This window comes from Podarcis raffonei, chromosome 2 (assembly GCF_027172205.1).
Source record: "Podarcis raffonei isolate rPodRaf1 chromosome 2, rPodRaf1.pri, whole genome shotgun sequence".
Lineage (NCBI taxonomy): Eukaryota > Metazoa > Chordata > Lepidosauria > Squamata > Lacertidae > Podarcis > Podarcis raffonei.
The window spans coordinates 78,380,364-78,405,761 of NC_070603.1; the positions used below are offsets into that span (position 1 = coordinate 78,380,364).

A 25,398-nucleotide genomic window follows, 5' to 3' on the forward strand; every position below is an offset into this window, starting at 1 on the left:
ATATTAGTTGTCTTAATACTGGGTATTTGGAGATGGGGACAAGAAGAAAATGTAATGTACTATTGTAAGCTCTAATTAAAATACAGAGGAGATGAAGGACATCAGTGGTGTACTGATGTTTCAACCGAAGGGGGCGAACATAACCAGTCTTTAACTTCCTGTTCTATTTTAATTTATAGGTTAGCTGAATCATCGGTGGATCTTAACCTTAAATTGATGTGTTGGCGGTTAGTGCCTACTCTTGACCTGGAGAAAGTTGTGTCTGTGAAGTGTCTTCTCCTAGGAGCTGGTACGCTGGGTTGTAGTGTAGCCAGAACTTTGATGGCAAGTACTGAAGCTACTCCACATATTCAAACGCTGTCCCATTATTTTGTATCAGTATCTATGAAACAAAATAGGTGTCCAGTAAGAGTCCTCCTTTCTTCCTCCTGTTCATGGGATTCTCTCTTTGACAGCCCCTACCCTGGAGGCTCCGAAGTGTGCTCACACAAGAGTTGTTAACATGCAGGAAGCAGGCTGAGCCATCGTATCCTTCGCAATGAGATGTACAAAATTGGCCAAACTATACCTTAAAAAATGAACACTATCTAATTAAGGTGCATATAACCCTTCTCAAGAGGTTTCGAAGGGAAGTGCTTTCTGTCAATTGGCTGCATCATATTTTTTTAGTGGTGTAGTGCAGCTTGTGAAATATCAACCTGAGTCCCGAGTAAAAGCCTGGGATTAACAGAAATAAAACATAAACTGTGATTAGTGCATATATTCCATTCTGCTCTTCTATTTTACTTTTGCTATTAGTTGAAATAGCATAATTGTTCTCGAAGTGTGAGAGGGATTTCTCTGAGGAGTCATTGAATATGGAATGAGCACACTACTGACCACATTTAGTGTGTGTCCGGAGGATGGCAACACAAGAACGGGCCTTTTCTGTGGTGGCTCCCTGTTTGTGGTACGCTCTCTCCAGGGAGGCTTGCCTGGGCCCTTCATTACATATCTTTAGGCACGAGGCAAAAACGTTTATAACTAGGCCTTTGGCCAATTAACATTGTATGGCCTTTTAAATCTGTTTGTGGGAGAAGGGTTATTGGTTTGTTTTTGTATATCATGTATTTTGTGTTCTCATTTTGTAATTTTTTTGTTGTGAATCACCCTGTGTCTTTGGATAAAGGGCAGTATACAAATTTAACAAAAAAAAAGAAAAAAAAGATTACTGGTAATTCTTGCCTTACTCAAGGAACTATTTCATTGCTTGTGGTTTTCCACTCAGGGATGGGGAGTCAGGAAGATCACATTTGTGGACAACGCAAAGATTTCTTATTCCAACCCTGTGCGGCAACCACTCTATGAATTTGAAGACTGCCTCGGGGGTGGGAAGTCCAAAGCACTTGCAGCAGCAGACAGGCTCCAAAAAATATTCCCAGGAGTGGTGAGTAAAATGCATTGAGATGTGATTTGATGATCAAAACACTTTATTAGTTTCAATAACGGCCTAGAATTTCTTCTCATGCCCATTCTTCAAAAGTGAACTAAGCCACAAGGAAATAATTCTGATGTCATGGTGACTGACTAGCTTTGACAGCTAGTCATTTACACGGAAAAAAGAACTGAAATTAAACCTGCCTGAAGCAATCAAAATAAAAACGAGGCACAAAGGAAGAGTTTAGGAAAAGTAAACTGAGCACTATTTAGCTGTGCTTAATTCTTCATCAAAGTGAAGTGACAGAGGAAAAGTGTCATTTAGCACAGAGTGTTATTCACACAGCCATAAAAATAATCTCTACCACCATACCATTTATAGCAAATACAGGGTATATCTGCCTTATTAGAGGCCCTTACTTGGAAGGCATGCAATTGCTGACTGATAATTCTAATTATATTTGCGTGAGAGTGGACATACCAGCTTATTATTTCAGACAGCAATTGTAGGGAAAAAATATTACATGTTTGCGGAATCCAATTGATCTTTCTAGTACGACTGCTGCGACGAAGGCATCTGCTAATTGCTTCTTCAAGCGCACCCCCCCCCAAAAAAAGATAGGTTGGGGAGTCAGGAACTGTCTAGGACAGATTTTGGGGTACAGGGCTGCAGCTGAGAGGGGAATTGGCAAGAATAGCATGCCTCCCCATTAACTGGTGCCTCTCCTTGGACCGAAAGCCTTTTAACCGAAGCATCAGCTTTCCTCAGAGAAAATCTGGAACTGGAATTTTAAACCAGGATGCCATGCAGCATGAAGTAAAAAATTCAGGACCTTCCTAAATTATATTTATTTGCATATTTACATTTCTAACTCGCCCTTTATCAGAACATTATATTAGGATGAGGTCCAACCACATAAACAGTAGGCAGCCATGGAAAGATGGAAGAAAACTAGCCCTACAGGTGTTGTCTGAAAGACTGCGCTGTGTATTTTGGGTTGTATTCAACACTGTGTGCACTAAGTTCTGCCCTTCCTCTGCTCTCCCTGTCTGCTGCCAAAATCTACTCTAGAGGATCTCCAACCCTTTGGAGTAGATTTTGGGGGTGCACACAGGGCTGGAGAGGAGAGGGAAGCTACATTATGCAAGTGGAAGCCAGTTGCACAAGCTGAACTGTTGGACACAAAGCTTTATATAAACATTTCTGCCCCATCAGTTCACTCCTCTGGGCGGCAAGAACAATAAAATGAATAATAAAACCAGTCATAATTAGGCTCTGTCTGCACTAGACATATGGAAACTGTTTCGATTTAACAGTTTCATTATTGGTCTTTATTGCAGTTGGAGCTTTTTAATTAGTCTCACAACCGTCTCACTTATACAAAATATTTCTCCATTCGTAATTATTGACAGCTTTTACTAAACGGAACTAAATTTCTCAGCCTTGTGAATCCTCCAACTAACTCCCTGTGTATAGGTTTTGTTGTGTAATCAACAGCCTTCATATTTGGGCTCTGATTTTGGGATCTGACTGCTCCATTTTTGAGGGACTACATATTGTAACTTCCCTAAATCTCCTAATGATGGTTAGAGTATTAGGAGTATCCTGTGGGCTTAGGTGTTCCCCTTTCATGCTCTGAATTCTGGTAATGGCCTTTGACTGGCCTTGACCGTCCAGGGGTCCTTTACCTTTTTTTTTTTAACCTTACTCAAACATCTCAACCACACTAAACGCCCCCCACCCCCCACTTGTGTGGGCAACAATCCTTAGTAGATCCACTTTGCCCATCTTTCAGAAGCACTGTGTTGGATACAACCACCTGTGGTTTTTTAAAGTTACTATTGCATGCTACTGAAAGATTCTCTACGATTTGAAATAATATGTTTTTCTTATGCCATCTGCTGGTCAATAAGCTCAACTACACAACAAATCTGAGCTTTGTATTAACAGTACAGTATCTTATATGCAGTCTTAGGTCACCCTGTGTTTTTAAAAGTGTTATTTTAAAATGAAACCCATTTGCCTGTTTGTACACACAAATAACAAGGTTAGTTTTGAAATACTATCTTCTTTCAACTAGCAAATCAGAGTGTGCTTCATGTACTGAAATACTGTTTTGACATGTGCCACATGTAATTCACTGAACCTGAGTATGGATGCTGCTGGTGTACCTCCCAGCCCATTGCTCAGCAGCTTCCCTGGCCAAGCTGACAGAGGTGCTCGTGGAGGTGGTTTTGGAGAATATCTTCACCGTGGTGCTATGGTGGCCTCAAGTGTGCTGTGACAGCAGGGCTGGTCTCTGCCTCCAGAGACATACAGAATCCAACAGTTCTTGAATGCTGTGGGGGATTTTCTTGTTGACATTGTTGATGCTTCTGCTAAGGCCCTACTCTGGTTTTTGCTGGCTGCTCCCCCCCGCCCCCGCCGCGGAGGGCATGTGTTTGTGTCCTGGGTAGAGTTAGGTATGTGGTGGGTGGTGGGAGACAGACAGAACACAGTGAAGAATTGGCAGGCCATTCAAAATAGCGGAGGTACTTAGCTAGTAATGCCGCAGGCACCATCCTATTAATGCCCTTGATAGTGATGCTGTAGTATAGCATACAAAGGAGGCAGGCTTGCTGGTGTGAGAATGACTTGTTTTCTGCTGGAAGGAAAATGAGGATTTTCTGACAGTGAGGAGTGCATACAGCAGATAACATCATCTGGGTAGATTAGTGACAGCAGATAATTCCATCAGGAAAACTATAGTCTCTAGGAAGGCTCTTAATGTTTCCACAAATGTATGGCTTGCTTTTTGTTTTTGTTTTGTGAAGGCACAATCAACTCTGCGTTAATTATTCTTAAAACAGCTGTCCAGTAATAGGGAACCTTTATGAAATGGCCCTCTCTCTATTTAAAGCAGCCACAACTGCAACCCGGCTGTGATTCTAAATGCAGATGAAATAATCCATGTTATGATGATTAAAATGGTTCTATCCTCCTCAGTATTGCAATTTTGCTGGATCCTGCTGGCGCCTGCTGGCTTAATTACATGAAATAACCAAACCTATTAACAAGTGCGTTTACCTAATTATGGTTAAAAGTTGTATTCTGTGTGAAAATATGTGTGTTACTCTTCTCTTTCTGCTTCATTTTTTAGAATGCTGAAGGTTTTAATATGAGTATCCCAATGCCGGGTCACCCAGTAAATTTTTCTGACGTCACCTTGGAGCAAGCCCGCAAGGATGTGACACAACTGGAGGAGCTCATTGATGCCCATGATGTCATCTTTTTGTTAATGGACACCAGGGAAAGCCGGTGGCTTCCGGCTGTTATTGCAGCCAGCAAGAGAAAGGTATCCTACTTCATTAGCATCCCAGAGGCCATTCTGTGGTGGCCATTCAAAAGCATTTGCAGTTGCTGTTTTAACACAAATCAAACCCTTCAACTGCAAACATTTCCCAATGACTTAATGCTCTTAGCTATCTTCTGCTTGGAATCTCCCTCAGACTGAAACAGCTTAGTTGTCAGTGTTAGTGTGACATGCTCAGTTCCATTTGCGCATTATTATAATCACATTTCTGGCTGGCCTTTATGGCAAGACCCTGTGTATATATCCTACTATTTTGAAGGGGAGTGGTATCCAGGAACATATCTCTGCATACTTGCCTTGCAAAGGATAATGTGGATTGTATTGTATTAAAATATATAGCTTAGAGTTTTGATCTGGTCTTCTGCTGCTTCCAGTTTTTTTCTCTTTTAATTTTGTTTTCATAACTTTAATTTGGCTTGTAAAAATTGAATAAATATTAATAATTTCCTAAGTTACTTATGTACTTGTGCTTATAGCCTACAGGTAATTGTTGTCTGTTGAACACTAAGGATGCTGGCAACTGTATTTGATCTGTCAGGTTGTGGCTATTAGTTTGTGCCTTCAGCAGTTTTTACCACTTACTTAAAAGAAAAGAAAAGAAGCTTACATGTGTTTGTGGGAATAGCTACTGAATGCCTGTAGAATTATCTGCTTGTTTTTCCAGTCTGTAGAAGTACTAGAGGTGGAAATTATCAAGCTGAAATAAAAATAGTTTACAGGCTATGTATATGATAATTTTGAAGTGAAACATGTGTAGTGTCAGAGGAAATGATGTAATGAAATTATCAGAGTATATAACTCCTGTACTTTTTGTTCTTGTTCTAAGCTTTGTTGAAATAGCAAGATATGGGCAAGATCCCAAAGTAGATAACAGGATGGGTCTCTAAACCTCTCTCTCTCTCTCTCTGTCTTTTGCCTTGGGTTTGTGAACTCATCTTAAGTCAAGGTATAGAAGCGAGGTTGGAAAGCAGGGATCTAGCCATGGGCTTGTATCCAACTATCCCACAACAGTTGCAACCAGTGATGCCAGTCAGTGGAATGGGGAGAGAAGCAAGCCATTTTGGGTGGTTTCCCTGTCTCCCTGCAGTAGCTGCTTTCCTCCCATCTGATCTAGAATGTCCCCCTCTGTAGTATATTTGGGGCAGGCATGAAGGTTGCAGGGCAGGAAGGGGAGTTGCTGAGAATGACTTATGGAAGTCTTCAGTCAGTTGAACGATACCATTGGACGCAACTCATAGTTTCCAATCTGGGTTTGTACATAGTTTTCTGTTTAGATTTACACAGAATAACTATGGCTTCCAGCAAGGCAGGGAGGAAGGAAAGGAATCGCAGTGCATGAAGGTGATGAGGGAATATGTGTGTCCAAGGCTCCTTCATGTAGCACAGGGACAGCCAATGTGTTCTCCAGATGTTGTTAGCCTCCAGCTTCCATCATCCCCGATCACTGGTCATCCTGGCTGCGGCGGATAAGAGTTAGAGTCAAAAGCACCTGGGTGCCACGTTGGCTACCCATGATGTAGTAGCATTATCAATAACTCATTTCGTCTATCAGTAACTTACTTTGTAAACAATACTTACAATATATTACCATATTTCTATAATTTCCACCCCACAATAAATAGGTTTTCGCTTGTTCACCTGCATTTGATTTGATTATCATTTTCTATACTTTTCATTGTTTTGTACAGCTGGTAATCAATGCTGCCCTGGGATTTGACACCTTTGTTGTGATGAGACATGGACTGAAGAAGCCCAAGCAACAAGAGGTGGGCGATTCTCCCTGCAATAATCCTTCCGCTTCAGCCGATCTTCTGGGATCATCGCTCTTTTCAAATATCCCTGGTTACAAACTTGGTTGCTACTTCTGCAATGACGTTGTGGCACCAGGAGATGTAAGTATAATTGATGTGAATTGCAACTTATTGTGTTATTGTGTTTTGTAGTTCTTGATTTTTAATACAATCTGTCTCTGCTACCTTTCAGTGTGTTTTTATTATTATCATTAAGAACATCACTTTAAAATCATTATATATATATATATATATATTTTCCCCTGAGAGGACAGTGGTCCATTTGTTAGCATTCGTTTTAAAAGATAGCCTTTAAAACGTTTTGCACAATTATGCAGATAAAAAGAACTTGAAAGTATAACATTGTGAGAACTGCCTTCCTTTGTAGTCCACCAGGGATCGGACATTAGATCAGCAGTGCACAGTCAGTCGACCAGGATTAGCCATGATAGCAGGAGCCCTTGCTGTGGAATTAATGGTATCCATTTTGCAGCACCCAGAAGGGTAAGTCATAATTGTGTGGGTGGAGTCCTGTTTTCACAAAACATTAATAAAATTAATTAATCAAAATAATAATTCTAGATGGTTAATAAATGGAATTAATTAACTGAATAAATCTCCTTCCCCCCACTTTTTTTGTTAGTGGCTATGCCATTGCCAGCAGTAGTGATGACAGAATGAATGAACCTCCCACCTCTCTTGGGCTTGTGCCACATCAGGTTAGTAAACCAAAAATAAACGCCGTTGGCTTGCTATGTCCTGATATAGAAATGTGTCAAATACACCCACTTGGCATATAACACTGAAGCCATGGCTAAGCATGAGTATGCGACCATGACAATACTTATAGTAAAAATTCTGGTTTCTTTGCACCTCCTTTGAACTGGCTTCTGTGCCACCTGGAGCTAGGCCATGAGTTGCCTTGCCAGTGCGAATCCAGGTTGGGATGTGGTATGTCTCCCCTGGGGGGTGTGGGTGGCGCTGTGGGTTAAACCACAGAGCCTAGGACTTGCTAATCAGAAGGTTGGCGGTTTGAATCCCCGCAACGGGGTGAGCTCCTGTTGCTCGGTCCCTTCTCCTGCCAACCTAGTAGTTCGAAAGCACATCAAAGTACAAGTAGATAAATAGGTACTGCTCCGGCGGGAAGGTAAATGGCGTTTCTGTGCGCTGCTCTGGTTCGTCAGAAGCGGCTTAGTCATGCTGACCACATGACCCGAAAGCTGTATGCCGGCTCCCTCGGCCAATAAAGCGAGATGAGCGCCGCAACCCCAGAGTCGGTCACGACTGGACTTAATGGTCAGGGGTCCCTTTACCTTTACCTTTTTAGGTAAAGGTCTCCCCTGGAAGTAGTGAAAGGAGAGGGGATGTGGTCTGTGGAGGGTTCTGAGGGCTAGGGCTGCCCTTGAGCCTGAGGTTCACCCCACCCCCTTACAAAAGATTATATCCAGCTAAATTATTGCACAAGGAGAATAAATGTTGCCTCTGCAATATAACGTCTTCCTCCTTTGCCTTATTTTAGCCCCCTCAGCTGTCCCTAAATCTGCTTCAGAGGGTTGGAAGACACGCCCCACAAAGCAGATTTGAAGAGCGTTGAGGTGGAGGGTTAAGTTCTGCTGCAATTTCAGGAGACGTTCTGGGCTTGCAATGGTTTAGTTGGATGTAACCCAATATTGTTAACTAGTTAAATCCACTTGCTATGACATCCAGCGACCTGTTTATGCAAGAGCTTTCCTTTTTAATTATTGGTAATTGAACTGATTATTATACTAAGACTAGTTTTTGGGGTTTTTAAAAGTGCATTTACTATTGGGTTTTTAAGTCACCAGTGGATGCTGCCTTTTAAGTGACCCCAACAATTCTCCTGTTACTTGTTAGTGCTGTTAACATTTTCAAAACTACCCTTTTGCTCTTTTCAGCAAGGAAATAGATTGAGATAAGACTAGCTTGTAAAAGCTAAGTTGTACAAAGTGCTAAGAAATCATCAGGGTTTGTTTGTGTGTGTGTGTGCTTTCAAGAGTTGATTGTACAATGATGCATAGTTGCACTGCAACATGTTATCCTTTATGGTCAGTTTTTTCTTTTTTCCTCATTGTTTTCACAAATGCTTTCCTGCTGGCTAAGAAGATGTAATACTATCCCACTTCTGTTTGCTGATACCATATCCATTTAGAATTAGGAGGGAGAGCTTTCTTTGGGCCAGAGCTCTCTCTTCTTATGCTTATCTGAATCAGGGCAAATTTAGGTGGTGGACCAGAAGCTAATTAATTTGATCTTTTCCTCTCATAGTAGTATTTTTCTTCTTGTCCTTTAAGGTCTTCTTGCTGTGAAGCAGTCATCTTCTCTGAATGTTTCACAAACTAGACACAAATGCACAGAACTATATCACAAAAATTATTAGTAAAATTATTTCCTTTTTAGCAGAGAATTTCTTCAGGGTTGTAACTCTGAACCTTCTGTGGTAGAGATTTGATTTTATTATTTGTTTGTTTGTTTGTTTGTTTCATTTGTTTATATTCTTTATTCATTTATTTCATTTATATCCCACCTTTTCCTCCAAAGAGCTCAAGGTGGCATACATGGTTCTCCACCCCCCCCTTCATTTAATGCCCAGTACAACCCTGTGGTGTAGGTTAGGTGGAGAAGCACTGAGCAGCCCAGAGTCACCCAGCTTCAAAGCTTCATGGCCGAACAAGGATTTGAACCCTTATCCCCCAGGTTGTTGTCCCACACTCTAACCATGACACCGCAATGGCCTGGGTGGGTTTTAATTTAGTCTTTAATTTTTCTTTTTCTTACTACATGCCCTCTTTAATATCAGCTCAGTTTATTCTTTGCCCACAGTTTTTGCTTCAGAATAAAATACCCACTGTTGTTTTGATAATTATTTTTTTTTAAGATTACAAAGCAAGGTAGATAATAGTCTATTTAAAGAACCAGTTCAATAATTTTGTTTCCTTTAAAGACACTTCAAAATTAAAAGGGGTCATACCTCTTGCACTGGCCATATTGGTGCAGGGTAAGATTTAGGTAACATAAACAATAGCAATATATCAAATACTGTGATTGAAGTAAGAAGGCATATGTCAAATTCATATAGGCTGATTTTCTGAATGTATACTTTAACGCAGTCATGTTCAGTCTGTTACTATTTATATAAGTATTTATATTTATTTATATTTATATAAGTATATTCTTAAAATAAGCTGGTTTATATAATAGTATATTATTTGCAATTCCAGTTGCAAAAGAATCTGAGCAAGGATACCATAATTTAAACAACAATGAACATGTAACTAGTGAGTTTGGGAAGGTACTACAGTTTGCATCATGCAGTTAAAAGATTCAAAGATCGTTATCCTCCCCCCCCCCCCAAAAAAAAAGACTTTTAGAATTGAAGTGTTTGATCCTTTACTCTTATAGGATTGGAAAAGATTAAAAGGGTTTGATAGATCTGTGGATGCTGTATTCACAATCAGAGTAGCAATTGAACTACTGTAAACAAATACCTGTAAGAACTGGTCCGGTGCTCCATTCTGGATTAATGATTCTGCTCAATCGTGGTCTGGTTTTTTTAAAGAAAATGAAACCATGCTTTTAAGAACACACAGATGTCAGCCACAGAACTCTTGCTTCAGTGCAATTACTGTTTTAGCCACTGAGGAGGAAAGAGATAAAACTAAGAAAGGTGATCCCTTTTATTGGTCTACAGGATCACATTACCTTCTTTGTTTCTCCTGAAGGGCTTATTAAAGCTGGCTGGCTGACTGGAAATTTCAGTTGCACACAAAACTTCTGTAATACACAGAATTGGTTAGTATCAAGCAGCAGGAAACAGAAGTGTCTGCACCTTTTCCATTTCAGAATGGCTGCAGAGCAAGAACCTGAACAATACATTCAGTAGCAACAGTCGTCATGCTTTCTTCTTTTCTCTCAGTTGTTGCTTGCTGCAGTCAAGAAGTTTCAACTCCAGGTGGTGCTGTTTCTGTATACAGTGAGATAAATGTGCATGCTAGTCCTCCTACCTGCACAACCAAAACATATCATGTGCCAAGTCTGTTTCAGCAGAAAGGCCTGCTGAAGTCTGTGTACTTGTGCCACAAATAATGGGCATCTTGGCTATACTTTCTTCAAAAGATGGTGCTTGCAAAACTCAGCCAGCACAATATTAATATCATATTGCTGCCTATCTCTTTGACTTGCAGATTCGAGGGTTTTTATCAAGATTTGATAACGTCCTTCCCGTCAGCCTGGCTTTTGACAAATGCACTGCCTGTTCTCCCAGAGTAAGTTTGGATTTTAATTTAAACTGTTTTTTCCTCAAAACAATGCTTCCGCTTTGTCACTGTTTCGGTTTTTTTACATGCAACCCTTTCCCTTGTTTATTTTGAGATGTGTACTTTATGTCACTGTTGAGCATTGTTCTACTAACTAAACCTTTCTTAGCCAATATAATCTTAAATAATTTTCTACCCTCCTTTAAATATGGAATTTCCAAGTCAATTGTCTTAAATAAAACACCTCTCTTTTACCTGTACAAGGTGGTGAATAATATCTTCATTTTTTAGCTCTGCGTTGAATGAAAATAACCCTGCTGTAGTTACCATTGTTACAGGCAGTCATTTAAATTTTTTATAAAAAAATGATTGATATATATATATATATATATATATATATATATATATATATATACACACACACACACACACACACACACACACACACACACACACACACTGGTACCTTGGGTTAAGTACTTAATTCGTTCTGGAGGTCCGTAACCTGAAACTATTCTTAACCTGAAGTACCACTTTAGCTAATGGGGCCTCGCGCTCCTGCCGCCACGCCACCAGAGCACGATTTCTGTTCGCATCCTGAAGCAAAGTTCTTAACCCAAGGTAATATTTCTGGGTTAGCGGAGTCTGTAACCTGAAGCGTATGTAACCCAAGGTACCACTGTATATGTATCCTTCACAAAGTCTTTCTAATGGAGGTGAGTCCAGCTGTCAGTGGTGGTGACCTGCCTCATTACCATCATCTCTCCTCCTTCCAAAGCCAGAATTTGTGGTGGCAAGTGGGAGTGCAGAAGGCAGGAAGACCAAAAGTAGCCAGAGTCAAAGCCAGTGCTAGCCAGAACCAACTAATTCTAGTTTTGAAGCCACCTTCCTCCCCACTGAGGCAACACTTGTAGGAGAAAGAAGCTGACAGGCCGTGCAACCCCCCTGGATTGTTTGCAAGCAAGAAGGCAGACAGGTGGGGCCTGGCTGAGAGCAGGATGAGATTGTTGGTGCTCCCTTCACCCTAATACACTCAGATCCATGGTGCATCACTCTTTTTATTTTATAGAAGTGTGTGTCTTCACTGGCCCTTCTCCCACTTCCATGTCTCAGTTGATGTAACATGTACCTTCTTCCACTCCTTTCCAGTGATTGATAGTGCTTGAAACTAAGTAATAATTGTCAAGTTTGTTGTTAAGCCACTTTGGATAAGCTTAGGAATGTGGAAACCTCTGTAGCATGGATCCTTTCCTTATCACTCTGGAAATGGCGGACATTGAATGTTGGTTGGAAAGAGCCCATCCCATAGCTTCTTTCCCTGCTCGTTTTGTTCTAGTTCCCAGGAGAGCAAATGTTAGTGTGGAAGGGAGCTCTAATGGACTCCCCTTGGTCCTATTCTTCTGTTGTTTCTGGAAAAGCATGGGGGAGATCATGCAGTATGGCAATTTCTGCACTTCTAAGATATTCTCCAAAGATGCCTGGAATCTGTTTGCTGAACTCCGCCACTTTCCCCTATTGGCCTAGCCTCAAGCTCAGGGTGAAAATGAAAATCAGTACTAGCCAAAAGCACTACCCACTTGCTAGGGCTAATACAGTGGTACCTCGGGTTAAGTACTTAATTCGTTTCGGAGGTCTGTTCTTAACCTGAAACTGTTCTTAACCTGAAGCACTACTTTAGCTAATGGGGCCTCCCACTGCTGCCGCGCCACTGCTGGGCAATTTCTGTTCTCATCCTGAAGCAAAGTTCTTAACCCGAGGTACTATTTCTGGGTTACAGTGGAGTCTGCAACCTGAAGTGTATGTAACCTGAAGCGTATGTAACCTGAGGTACCACTGTACTTTTATTATTTATACCCTGCCCATCTGGGTGGGTTTCCTCAGCCACTCTGGGCAGCTTCCAACAAAGATTAAAAATACATTAAAACATCAGTCATTTAAAACTTCCCTAAACAGGGCTGCCTTCATATGTTTTCTAAATGTCAGAAAGTTGTTTATCTCTTTGACGTCTGATGGGAGGGCATTCCAGGCACCACTACCGAGAAGGCCCTTGTTCCCTGTAACCTTACTTCTCTCAGGGAGGGAACCGCCAGAAGGCCATCAGTGCTGGATCTCAGTGTCTGGGCAGGACGATGGGGGTGGAGACACTCCTTCAGGTATGCTGGGCCGATGCCGTTTTTTAAAATCTTATTGCAACTTTCAGGTATCAATTTCTGCCTTTATCTATCACTCGCTCCTTCTGATTGTGCCCCCAAAAGAGGCTGATTGACCCTTACAGCTGGCCCCAAATGAACTCTTTAGCTGCCCCGTATTCATTTTCTCCTCTCACGCCCGGAAGCCCATTCCTTTGCTTCTTCCTTAATCCTTCTCTATCATACTTTGGCAAAATAAACGACACATACATGCTAACCAGAGTACACTATGCAAACATGCACCAGTGTAATGAATTATTCTCATTATTTGGCTTCTTCTTACTCAGAAGTTTGACATTTAGTGTAGACTAAATCAAACATACGTTCACAATCAGCCTTTGAGGCCTTCTCAGTTCTACAGCAGTTTTCTGGGGTAAGTCCATGTTTAAGCAATCACCTTGACTGGGATATACTGCTGTGAATGCTGAGTAGGTCTGACTCATAATCTGGCTCGCACGTTAAGTGCTATTATTTCAGTCATGCCAGATTCATTGCCGGCATTTCTCTTTAATTCCAGAAAACAACAGCACATCCTTCATACACCAATTTTAAATATCTAAGGCCTTCCAAGGTGGTTTTGGGGATTGGGTTGGGGTCAGGGACATAGTATAAGAAAGGCCTTATAAAAACATGGAACCTTTCCTGTTATAAGTTCGTCTGTTGCAGTGGAATGCCAGTCAGTCTTGCTAATGTAACTGCTGTACTTTGTCAAGACTACAGTAACCTTCCTGACATTTGCTGTTCAAATTCTTCATAACGTATGACAGCATGAGCTGTGAGCCAGGAAGCCTCTGGTTCAAATATTACTTCATCTGTGAACATATTAAGAGGCCTCAGGCAAGCCGCCATTGCCTCCGTCCCAGTCCCTCCCCCTTCTGCTATGTGAGAATTAGCTTACATGACTGATACAACTGAAACGATAGAAATGCTTTGATTTTCTTTTCCATGCCCCTGCCCGAAGTGTGGAAGTAAAATGCAGATGGAACCTTTTCCCTGTTTCAGGTTTCTGAAAAAAAATTGGGAGGGATGGGAGAGATGTGTTAGGAAATGATTTCCTCATTGTGGTCATTTTAAGAGCCCTGCTTTACATAAACAGGTTTGATGATTTAATAAAATCTGACTTGGGTTTTAACAGCTGTGCTATTCCCATAGTGATCACTTTTCATGTGGTGAGAATATTAAATTACTTTTTCTGCTGAAAAGGTTGCTTCAAGGGTACATGTATTTCCTTACAGTATAAAAGTAACATTTATTTACATGTTCAGCTTGAATTTTTAGAATCAAAATATGCTTTGTTGCCTCATAGGATCAAGATTTCTGATGCCAATGACAAATGTAACTACGGCAGTTCAGTTCTGTACACTTTCCCCTCTCCATAATGCATTAAATTGTCATTTCATTAAATTGTCATTTAATGCATAAAATTCATTGCATTAAATTGTCATTTCAATACTGACACTCCCCATGTTTCTGGCTGAAAGTTTCTTGGTGCTTGAAACTACGAATAATTTCTTAAAACTTTTTTTTTTAATCATGCGATTTCTTTTAAAATCTTGCATCCATTTTTTCAGTATAGATATACGGCTGATAAGATATGAAAGGACCTGTATAGGCATCTTAAGAGATTCCATTTCATACTTATTCAGTTCCAGAAATTGCCCTGTTTTTTGGGGTATTCATGTTGCAACTGTGTCAGAAAGAGAACTGAACAATCAAGGTCCAAGTTACACTTCTGTCAGATAGATTTTCAGCTCCATAAGGTAACCAATGAGGAATTTTGATGTCCGCTGTGAAACCAGTACCTGAATTTGTCTTCCATAATCACTGCCCTTATTAGCAGTACAACTGTTATGACTGGCATGACAAACAGCTGCCTCTAAGATTAGTGATCATGTGCAGCCACTTGGGTGATTGTTGCAAAACAGCGTAGTAAGTATACCCAAGCTTCATTTGTGCCAGTGCTGAAGAGTGTTTCTGGACTGTTCATCAGGAATAACTGTAGCTTAATCTCAGCTGCTTAACCAACCGTATATACATCACCACCATAGAGTAACTAAAGCTAATTGAAGGTATCCTTTCCTCTCTTTTTTAAAAAGGTACATCCTGAATTTAGTACTAGTTTCTTTTTTAAAAAATAATATGATTTAAAAAGAGCGGTTTAACACATGAGGCAAAAGAATCAACATGTATCTATACTGATACAATACATCTCTACTGATGTCTTGTGAATCTTTTGAAAAGTCAGTAGGCAGAGATACAACGCAAATGGAATCACTGCAGTGTGGTTTGGTTATTTAAAGTAGTTATTAAAAAAAACTACACTAAAGAGATACGGAGATTACAACTGTCAAGCTTAAAAGAAACTGCGATGTCACATTTCTGAAAATGTGAATAGTAAAAACTAGAGCACCATTTCACAGTGCTTCAAAATTTTTAGTGCTTTGAAATTTATTTGGCTCCTTATGAAATATCAGTGATGGTACAAGGGACTGTGGGGTTTATTTGAGGGAATTCTTAATTCTTAAGCTACGATTCTAAACATAGCTGTTGGCATGCAAGTTCAGCTGAAATTAGGGGTGCATACTTCCAAGTAAATGCATTCAGAACTGAGGTGTGATGTCTTCTATAGCATGCTTGATTTATTGTGCATAAAACATTGTGAATTACCAATTAATACTACGCTTATAAGTTGAATGGGACGCGGGTGGCGCTGTGGGTAAAACCTCAGTGCCTAGGACCTGCTGATCGTAAGGTCAGCGGTTCAAATCCCCGCGGCGGGGTGAGCTCCCGTCGTTCGGTCCCAGCTCCTGCCCACCTAGCAGTTCGAAAGCACCCCTAAGTGCAAGTAGATAAATAGGTACCGCTTTATAGTGGGAAGGTAAATGGCGTTTCCGTGTGCGGCACTGGTGCTGGCTCGACAGAGCAGCTTCGTCACGCTGGCCACGTGACCCGGAAGTGTCTTTGGATGGCGCTGGCTCCCAGCCTCTTGAGCAAGATGAGCACGCCACCCTAGAGTCGGACACGACTGGCCCGTAGGGGCAGGGGTACCTTTACCTTTACCTTTTATCTTTATAAGTTGAAGGCTCTATAGTTCATTTTTTAGAGTAAAGGTAAAGGGACCCCTGACCGTTGGGTCCAGTCGCGGACGACTCTGGGGCGCTCATCTTGCTTTATTGGCTGAGGGAGCCGGCGTACACCTTTCGGGTCATGTAGCCAGCATGACTAAGCTGCTTCTGGCGAACCAGAGCAGCGCATGGAAATGCCATTTACCTTCCCGCCGGAGCGGTACCTATTTATCTACTTGCACTTTGATGTGCTTTCAAACTGCTAGGTTGGCAGGAGCAGGGGCCGAGCAATGGGAGCTCACTCCGTCGGGGGGATTTGAACCGCTGACCTTCTGATCAACAAGTCCTAGGCTCTGTGGTTTAGACCACAGAGCCACCCGCATCCCACACATTTATTTTTATTTTTTACTGCAAAGGTTGCTTGAAAATTTTCCACAGCTTAGGACATGGAGGCTGTTTCAGTAAATGGAACAGTATTGGTAATGTTCCCAGTTGCAGGGGACTTAGAAATATTGGCAGACTGTATGTGAGGCACAATTTTTGTGGTGCTCAAGATGCATTTATCCAGCATTTAGTGGGACAAAAGAAGAGTTATTGCTTCTTTGTGCCTACATGAGTGAAGATGGAAGAAAAAGTGGCATGTACGTCAAAACGATTTTGCCTTCCAATTTAAGGCCATCCAAGTTTGTTGATAGGCAGAAAAGGGCTAGCCAAGTTTAAAATACTGGAAGGTCACTTTTCACCTTCCACAGACTAATACTGATGTTTTTCGTAGCTCTTATAACCAAAATAAAGATCTAGCAGATACATGAAGTTACTTCCTCCATGGATTTCAAATGTAACATAAGAACTGAATTACTCATACAAAGCCACTTAAGAGAACAAAGGCTTTGCAGCCTGAAAGAAAAGGAACTGTTATCCCATACTCTCATTCTAGTCAGTTGTGGGGAGGGGGAATTGCCTGTGCTTTTTTGAAAAGAAACACAGATGTATTTTAAAAGCCTTGGTTTAAAATGAATTCTCTGTAAAATGGTCCTTGACAACTCTCGATCATGTGTCAATTTGGACAGCTGAACTATCTAACAAATAGATTTGGTTCTTCACTCTGGGCATCTAGCCACTTATCCACACAATGCAAGCCTAGCTTTGTTTCACAGCAAAGACATTAATTTGAGTGCTTTCATCGTGTTTTAAAAAAATTGGCTGTCCTTTTTAAGACCTTGCAGGAACTACTGGGACCTGGTTGTTGATAGCCATCTTATTCTGCAGTTTATAAATATATAAAAGGTCTATTTGCAGTGTAATCTTATGTATGGCACAATATGGCCTGGTCCCCAGTCTGGGACACGAAAGCTGGTCACATAATTTTAAAGTGGTAATCTCATCCTAAGCAAGAAGAACATCTTGGCTCGTACGATGATGAGTTTTACTTGTAAATAGGAACAATAGTCCTGGTTTGGCTGAATTGCTAAACTGTAGTTTAGCACTACGTGAAAAAAACATTACCTTTTTCTCCAGTGAGGCCATGAGGAAAAAATCGGAAGAATCTGCTTTCTTGTTTAAGCTTAACCACACTTTGACATTACATCTGAACTGGGATCTTTGGTAAGTTTAAACTGTGCTTTATTGAAACAAGCACAGTAACCACATTTGATTGCGTTCAGACATAACGACAAACTGCAGTTAATTTAAGCTAGTAAATATATGTTTCTCATTTCCTTGCAACTGGGAGGGAGGGGAGCATGCAATCCAGGGGCTCACTCAGGTTTGTTCACAGAGTTAATAAACTATGGTTTAGCATTACGACCAAACTATATAAAGCAAGGAATATAGTAAGGAGCTCCTATGCTTAAGAAAATGCCATATTATGAAGGACACTGTAGCCTATGAAAGGGAATAGGGAATTAATTTATTGAACTTTGACGTCTTACATTATAGTGTTGTCTTTGTTTCTATTTAGCCTTTGAGCAGGGGTAAGCAATCTAAGGCCCATGTGCCAGATGCGGCCCAATCACCTTCTCAATCCAGCCCACGGACGGTCCAGGAATCAGTGTGTTTTACATGAGTAGAATGTGTCCTTCTATTTAAAATGCATCTCTGGGTTATTTGTGGGGCATAGGAATTCGTTCATATTTTTTTTTCAAAATATAGTCCGGCCCACGACATGGTCTGAAGGACTGTGGACTGGCCCATGGCTGAAAACGGTTGCTGACCCCTGCCTTTGAGTGTTTGTGTTGTTGGAAGATACATTGAGACCAATTGATAGTGAAAGGCAGGGTAAAGGTAAAGGGACCCCTGACCATTAGGTCCAGTCGTGACCGACTCTGGGGTTGCGGCGCTCACCTCGCTTTATTGGCTGAGGGAGTCGGCGTACAGCTTCCGGGTCATGTGGCCAGCATGACTAAGCCGCTTCTGGCGAACCAGAGCAGCTCACGGAAACGCCATTTACCTTCCCGCTGGAGCGGTACCTATTTATCTACTTGCACTTTGACGTGCTTTCGAACTGCTAGGTTGGCAGGGTAGAAATGTTATAAATAAATACATGCTACAGTGGTACCTCGGGTTAAGTACTTAATTCGTTTTCTGGAGGTCTGTTCTTAACCTGAAACTGTTCTTATCCTGAAGCAAAGTACTTAACCTGAGATAATATTTCTGGGTTAGTGGAGTCTGTAAGCTGAAGCGTATGTAACCTGAAGCGTATATAACCCGAGGTACAACTGTACATGCAAAGGTGCACAGGAGAAGCACAATGACTAACTGGTTTACTGCAAAGCAGCATTGGGAGAAGACAGTTTGGCACAGAAAAGAAGTAGGTGGAGGTTTCTTAACCCCTTTCTAATTCAACATCTGATTATTATTACCATCATCAAGAAATCTGAAAAATACAGAAATTAGGGTGCTTGAATTGGAGAACTGGAAATATGGCAGCTGTACTAGAAGGACTGAGATGATTCTAGAACTGAAACCAAGTGAGCTATTCTGACCTTGAATGAACTGACACTCACAAGAAGGCTCGGAAGGAATCGGGACATGTATGTTTGGCAGAAGGGAGCCTTACAGTTAAAGGACTAGTGAGAGTTCTGCCAGGGATGATTCCTTCAGAATTTGCTGGGTGCCAGGAAGCCGAAATGTGAAATCCCTTCTTTTCAACTGTGCCAAGTTTAAATAGGATTTCCAAGCCTAAGAACTCTTTTATAGCAGAGGTGGTCTTCCCTGTGGCAGCCCCTAAGCTGTGGAATTCCCTCTCCTCAGAGGTGTGACTGGCTGGCAACTTCATTATGTACAGTAGCTCTTGTCGTATGCTGATGGTGCACCTCTTTGCCATGGCCTTGGAAATCTAAGAGATTTAGGGTCCATCCTATTCTCTTGACTGTATTTTTTTTTAACTGTAAAATTCTCAAGGGTCTCCCAGCCAAGAAGAACAGCTTTTCAAGTGCTGCAGACAGAACGGCGTTGCGGGGAAGCCCTGTTCCATTCATGGAAAGAAAGTTAGGATCCAAGCCATTGTTGAGTGTGACACTGCAAGGAGCGGAACAGCTAAACAAAGAATTCAGTTTTAGCAGATGAGTAACACACTTCTGTTCCACAGAACTTAAAAGCAATTTATTTATTTATTTAGTTCTGAGACTTTAAAAAGCTTTCAGATACGTAAATTAGATAAGTCATTTATGTTGTTGGCAAATGTACAGAGATAGAGATTATGAAAGTTAAACCTGGGATTGAGAATTTGGCTGCTTTAGCTTCTTATATATATATATATTCCACATTTCTAATTTGGAAGGTATTTGTCACTTAGGGCTTTCTTTTAAGAAATTTGAAAGGGGAAGATCACAGTTCTTTCCTCTGTTCTCTGTTCTTTTTTTTTTTAAAAGAGCAAATCCTTTGATAAATCTTTTTCTGGCACATGTTACATTAACATCCTTACGTTGTTAGGAACATGTAATCTAATTCTCTTTAATTAAAGCCGGAAAAGTTTTCATTTCAGGCTTTGGAAAGTGGTGTTCCATTAGGGGGGAAAGGAACTGGTATTGCCTTAGAGGTGTTGGGTAAAAATTACTAGCATTGTTCTTCCTATAGATAAAGGGGGGAGCCCTCCAAAGTATTGCATATACTATTATGATACAATAAAAAGAAAATATCACAAAAATGCCTCAGGAGAAGTATAGCACTTTGGTCAACTTATAGTAAAGGAGTGGAATACAGTGGTACCTCGGGTTACAGACGCTTCAGGTTACAGACTCCGCTAACCCAGAAATAGTACCTCGGGTTAAGAACTTTGCTTCAGGATGAGAACAGAAATCGTGCTCCGGCAGCACAGCAGCAGCGGGAGGCCCCATTAGCTAAAGTGGTGCTTCAGGTTAAGAACAGACCTCCAGAACGAATTAAGTTCTTAACCCGAGGTACCACTGTATTTTGGGCTGAAGGAGAGGGGGGTATCACTTTGTACAGTGGTACCTCTGGTTACAAATTTAATTCATTCTGGAGGTCCATTCTTAACCTGAAACTGTTCTTAACCTGAGATACCACTTTAGCTAATGGGGGCTCCCACTGCTGCCGTGCCACCGTGGCGCAATTTCTGTTCTCATCCTGAAGCAAAGTTCTTAACCTGAGGTACTATTTCTGGGTTAGTGGAGTCTGTATGTAAGCGTATGTAACCTGAAGCCTATGTAACCCGAGGTACCACTGTACTCATTTATATTTACTTTGTATACTGTTTGTAACCCGAGGTGTTTGTAACCCGAGGTACCACTGTACTTGTTTACATTGAATGACATCTGCCATTTTACTGCCCCTTCACTCAGTTTGGAGAGATTCCTTTGAAGCTCTTCACAGTTGCTTTTTGTTTTAATCACCAGGAAGAGTGAACATTAATAAAAATTAAAGTGGACCCAGGGCTGTAGAATCCTGAGGAAAAGTTGAGAGCGTTTCTTGCGAGAACCTCAAACTTCTTGGGGGCTTGTACAGGCAGAGCTGCTAAAGTTAGATGAGTGCTGCATGTTTTTAATCCACCCAGCGTGGATGGCATGAAACTCTTTTTCCATAAGAATAATGAACAGAATAGCCCTGCCAGGAAATAGGGCCAGCATATGGCTCTCTTGAGAGTGTTGCAAGCCAGAATGACACAAATGAGTGATACTTGAAACTTATAAAGAGCCTTTCAATCCAAAAGTGGAAACTGAAATGAAACAAGATGGAGGAGAGAAGCCTCAGTGCCTGGCCAGATACCTTTCTGAGCACGCCATACAGTAGGCAGATATTTCTGCTTGCCATCAATCACACTGCAAAAATAATCCGCCATGCACTTCAGTATTGACATTTATGAGCACTTTTACTGTCACTCGGGAATAGACCAAACACTTTCATATCACTGCAGATCTTCTTACTGATACCAAAACAACAGTCTTTCATATAGATGGATTAATAACAGGAAGCTTTTATAGTTGCCACATCCAAGGGTATTTTCTTCCACACACTGATTTTTTATTATTATTTAAAATAGTTATTGCAGGAAAGTGAGGAGACAGTTCTGCATCCACAGGTTTGGGTACTGCAGCCAAAAATGATGCCATAGCTGACTTGTGGTTGGTAACTCTCCAAGTATTTCAGCATAGACCTCCCCATCCTCTTTCCCTCCTGCTCCCCTACTTCCTGTTTGCACCTGGCCTGCAGTCTGTTTCACAAGCTTTATTTTTATTATTGTGGTCATAAAGCTATGTAGTACATTTATAACTACAATAAATATAGATGCAGTTTCATTTCTGCACTTGCGTATTCTTGTAATTATTAACGGTGAATCCAACAAGTCAATTGCCAGATTGAAATTTTTCAAATTGTTTCTGAGGCAGGGGGTGTGGTCTGTTGAGATTTGGCCTAGCCATCAGGAGACAGAGCTTTTGCTGGCTGTCTCACTAATTCCTCCTGTGATGCTTCCTGTGCCTTTCACTGCTCCAGTCTCTTCCTAGCGTATATGCTCCTTTCCCCATGGCAGCTAGGTCTGTCATAATTCCAAATGCTTAATAATTGCTCAAAAAACAGCATTCTTTTGTATTCGCTCACATACATTGGGCAGAATAATTGCCTTGTCAACAAATCCCTTAGTACACCGTGTGGTGTGTGGCATAAACAAGTAAAATTGATCAGATTTTAACAAGCAGATCGAGCACAAATCTAGCACAAAAGTGTACAGGCATGTGGAAATTACCACAGCTGGCTTTGATTCTGATGCTGTCTTCTACATAATAAGAGTAATTTTTAAGAACACATGGCCTAAAAGAACTAGGTTCTGGATTACATACCTTGCAAGCTAGATCCTATCAGTCGTAGAACTGCAGAGTTGGAAGGGACCATGAGGGCCATCTAGACCAGCCCCATGCAGTGCATGAATATTTTGCCCAATATTTTGTGACTCGAACCCATGACCTTGAGATTAAGAGTCTCATGCTTTACCTGCTTGGTTTATCCAAGGATAGTAATAATGTCTGGATTCTTTATTGACCTGAAAAATTGTGGACGTATTTTGAAAAATATATATGTAAACCCTTTATATTTGTGTTGAAGTAATATTCAGCTAGGAAGAGTCTCATCTCCTCATTAGCCTTGAAATTGTGAAATATCACTATCCCATATTTTCCAGCAGGAAGTATTGACACGTGTATCGATTAAATACAGTGTTTCATTTTCATAGCTTCTTCATTCAGCTGCTAGATTGAATCACCTCACTTGTTCTCACACAGTTCCTCAACTACTTTGATATACTGGACATATATGGTAAAGCATTCTGGGTAGTATTTGGTGCACTCCTTCCGTCAGTGCAATGTCTTTTGGCTGTGTAACAGAATTTCTTTTCCCCTTCCCCCTAATTTTGTTCTGTGGGTTGCCCCAACCCTGTGGAGCAGCTTTGGGGAAGCTGCATGGTGCACAGGGAGGCAGGGTTGTATTTGAGGGAAGCAGTTCCATGTGGTCAGAGAGATAACCTTCTCTGCTATCTAATGAAAATTTCCCCCCTCTGAAGCAAGTGACCTCTTATCTTCCATAATCGCCAGCCAGCATGACCAGTGCTCAGGGATGCTGAGAGTTGTAGTGTCCAACAACATCCATGTTATGTACTGAGTTGAATAGGATCCAAACTGTAGCAGTCTGATTGGTCCTAAAACAATAGGATCCAAAAGGCAGCAGTCAGATTGGTCCTAGAACAATAGGATTCAGAATGCAGCAGTCTGATTGGTCCTAGAACAATGCAGCAGTATGATTGGTTGGCAGGAACCACCCAATCATGCTCCAGATAGAAGTGAATCCACAACCTGATTGGCTTACAGTAGAATTCCGGAATTAGCCAATCATGTGCAGCCCATTGTGTAAATAATGTATATAAAGCAGATACTTTGAGGGGACTTTGATTCATTCCTCCTCACCACTATGAGCTGAATAAAGAGCATGAAATCACTTTGCGACTCTGAGTATACAGTGGTGCCCCGCAAGACGAACGCCTCGCAAGACGGAAAACCCGCTAGACGAAAGGGTTTTCCGTTTTGGAGGCGCTTCGCAAAACGAATTTCCCTATGGGCTTCCTTCGCAAGACGAAAGCCCATAGGGAAATCTCCGGGACAGCGGGGAAGCGCAGCGCGTCTTCCCCACTGTCCTCGGACCTCCTCCGAAGGCTGGCGGTGGGGCGGAGAGACCTCCTCCCGCCGCCAGCCTTCGGAAGGCTCCTCCGAAGGCTGGCGGTGGGGCGGAGAGACCTTCTCCCCGCGCCAGCCTTCGGATGGCTGTCCTGAAGACTTGCGGTGGGAGGAGGGTTTTCCTTCCCACCGCCAACATTCAGAATGCTGTTCTGAATGTTGGCGGTGGGGAGGAAAAACCCTCCTCCCACCGCAAGCCCCGGGAACAGAGGAGAAGCGCTGTGCGCCTTCCCCTCTGTTCCCGTACCTGTCCTGAAGGCTTGCGGTGGGGAGAAAAGCCCTTCTCCGCACCGCCAGCCTGGCAAGCGGTCTCCATAGGAACGCATTAATTGATTTTCAATGCATTCCTATGGGAAACCGTGCTTCGCAAGACGAAAAACTCGCAAGAAGAAAAAACTTGCGGAACGAATTAATTTCGTCTTGCGAGGCACCACTGTATTTCAATCCAGAACTGTAGTTTTCCCATCCCTGCTTTAGGAGTAATTCCCAATTCACACTGGTAGGTATTTCCTTCAAATTTTCAACAGGGGAGGAATAGTTTAAATCGGTTATCAGCACCACCATTGCAGCAGATACAGTTTGAATGTTCTAAAACATGCCCATTAAAAATGCAAAGATGCATTTAACCTCAATTGTAATTTGGTCCAGATACTCAGTAATGAGGAGCCTCTGAGTCTTGAGACTGCACTCCTAAGGGGAGCTAGAAGTTCCAAAGTTGCATTTTTATGTTGTGGTTAAACTAAAAAAAAATGCCCAGGAGGCAAAAATTAGCTGAGTTGTCGAAATGAATTCTTCCACTTCCAGATGCAGTAAATGTCCAAAACAAATATACTATGCTATGAACATCAACTCAGGTGTATGGATGCCTCTGAGAAAATGAACCATATCAACGTATATAAGCAAGGCATAGCTCAGGTGTCAGAGAGAGAAAGCGAAGGCAGCAGGGTGAGGGGAGATGTAGAAATGCATATGTGAAATAAAGCAGGGCGGCTTATGTGCACAATTCAGCCAATGAAGGCTGAATACTAGGCCCAGAGGGCAAGAAAGAGCTGGAAAGGTTAAAACCATGTTCAAGACTGCAGTTTGAAACTTAGGGAATAGATGTATGGCTAGATGCCAGTGTTCCCTGGCTCTGAAAGGAACACCATCCAAGGAATGGAAATTCAGCTCTCCAGGGGTAAACCCAGAAGCATAACAGGGCAAGAGTAAAACCAGAGATCTCCTGAGCATAATCATTTAAGCTTTTAAGGGATTACTTCAACATAAGGGGGGAAATAACAAACTCCAAGTTTGTCGTTATTCCTCCCTGCCCTTGCTTTTCCTTGGGTTGGAATATGTGAAACATCTTTATATCCAAGCTGTTGTTCCCTGCACTTGGCTAATACGCTAAAAATCCTCTCTGCAAGAAGAATGTGCTTCCATATGCAAGGGGGCGGAGAGAGGCGTTTTTTTACCAGTTTCCACCCACATGCTATAGTCCAGTGTCTTGCATCACATTCTGTTCTGGAGGGTTCCTTGCCCTATGGAGCAGCATTTCAATGGGTTTGGAGGACTATAATGTGGGAGGAACTAGTTAACCCTCCCGCCTACAATGCTATATGGAAGTCCCTTCTGCTCACACATTGGATCTCT

The 25,398-nt window shown here is 41.7% G+C and overlaps 1 protein-coding gene across 2 annotated transcripts in view; it reads left to right on the top strand.

Moving 5' to 3' along the window:
• ATG7 (autophagy related 7) overlaps window positions 1-25,398 on the top strand; it is a 96,204-nt gene that overhangs the window by 14,482 nt on the left and 56,324 nt on the right. For both annotated transcript variants that reach the window (XM_053377659.1, XM_053377658.1), the window contains 7 exons: window positions 180-324; window positions 1,268-1,426; window positions 4,557-4,751; window positions 6,458-6,661; window positions 6,948-7,063; window positions 7,203-7,278; window positions 10,762-10,842. In XM_053377659.1, coding sequence (XP_053233634.1) covers window positions 180-324; window positions 1,268-1,426; window positions 4,557-4,751; window positions 6,458-6,661; window positions 6,948-7,063; window positions 7,203-7,278; window positions 10,762-10,842 — 976 coding nt within the window. The remainder of the gene's footprint in view (window positions 1-179; window positions 325-1,267; window positions 1,427-4,556; window positions 4,752-6,457; window positions 6,662-6,947; window positions 7,064-7,202; window positions 7,279-10,761; window positions 10,843-25,398) is intronic.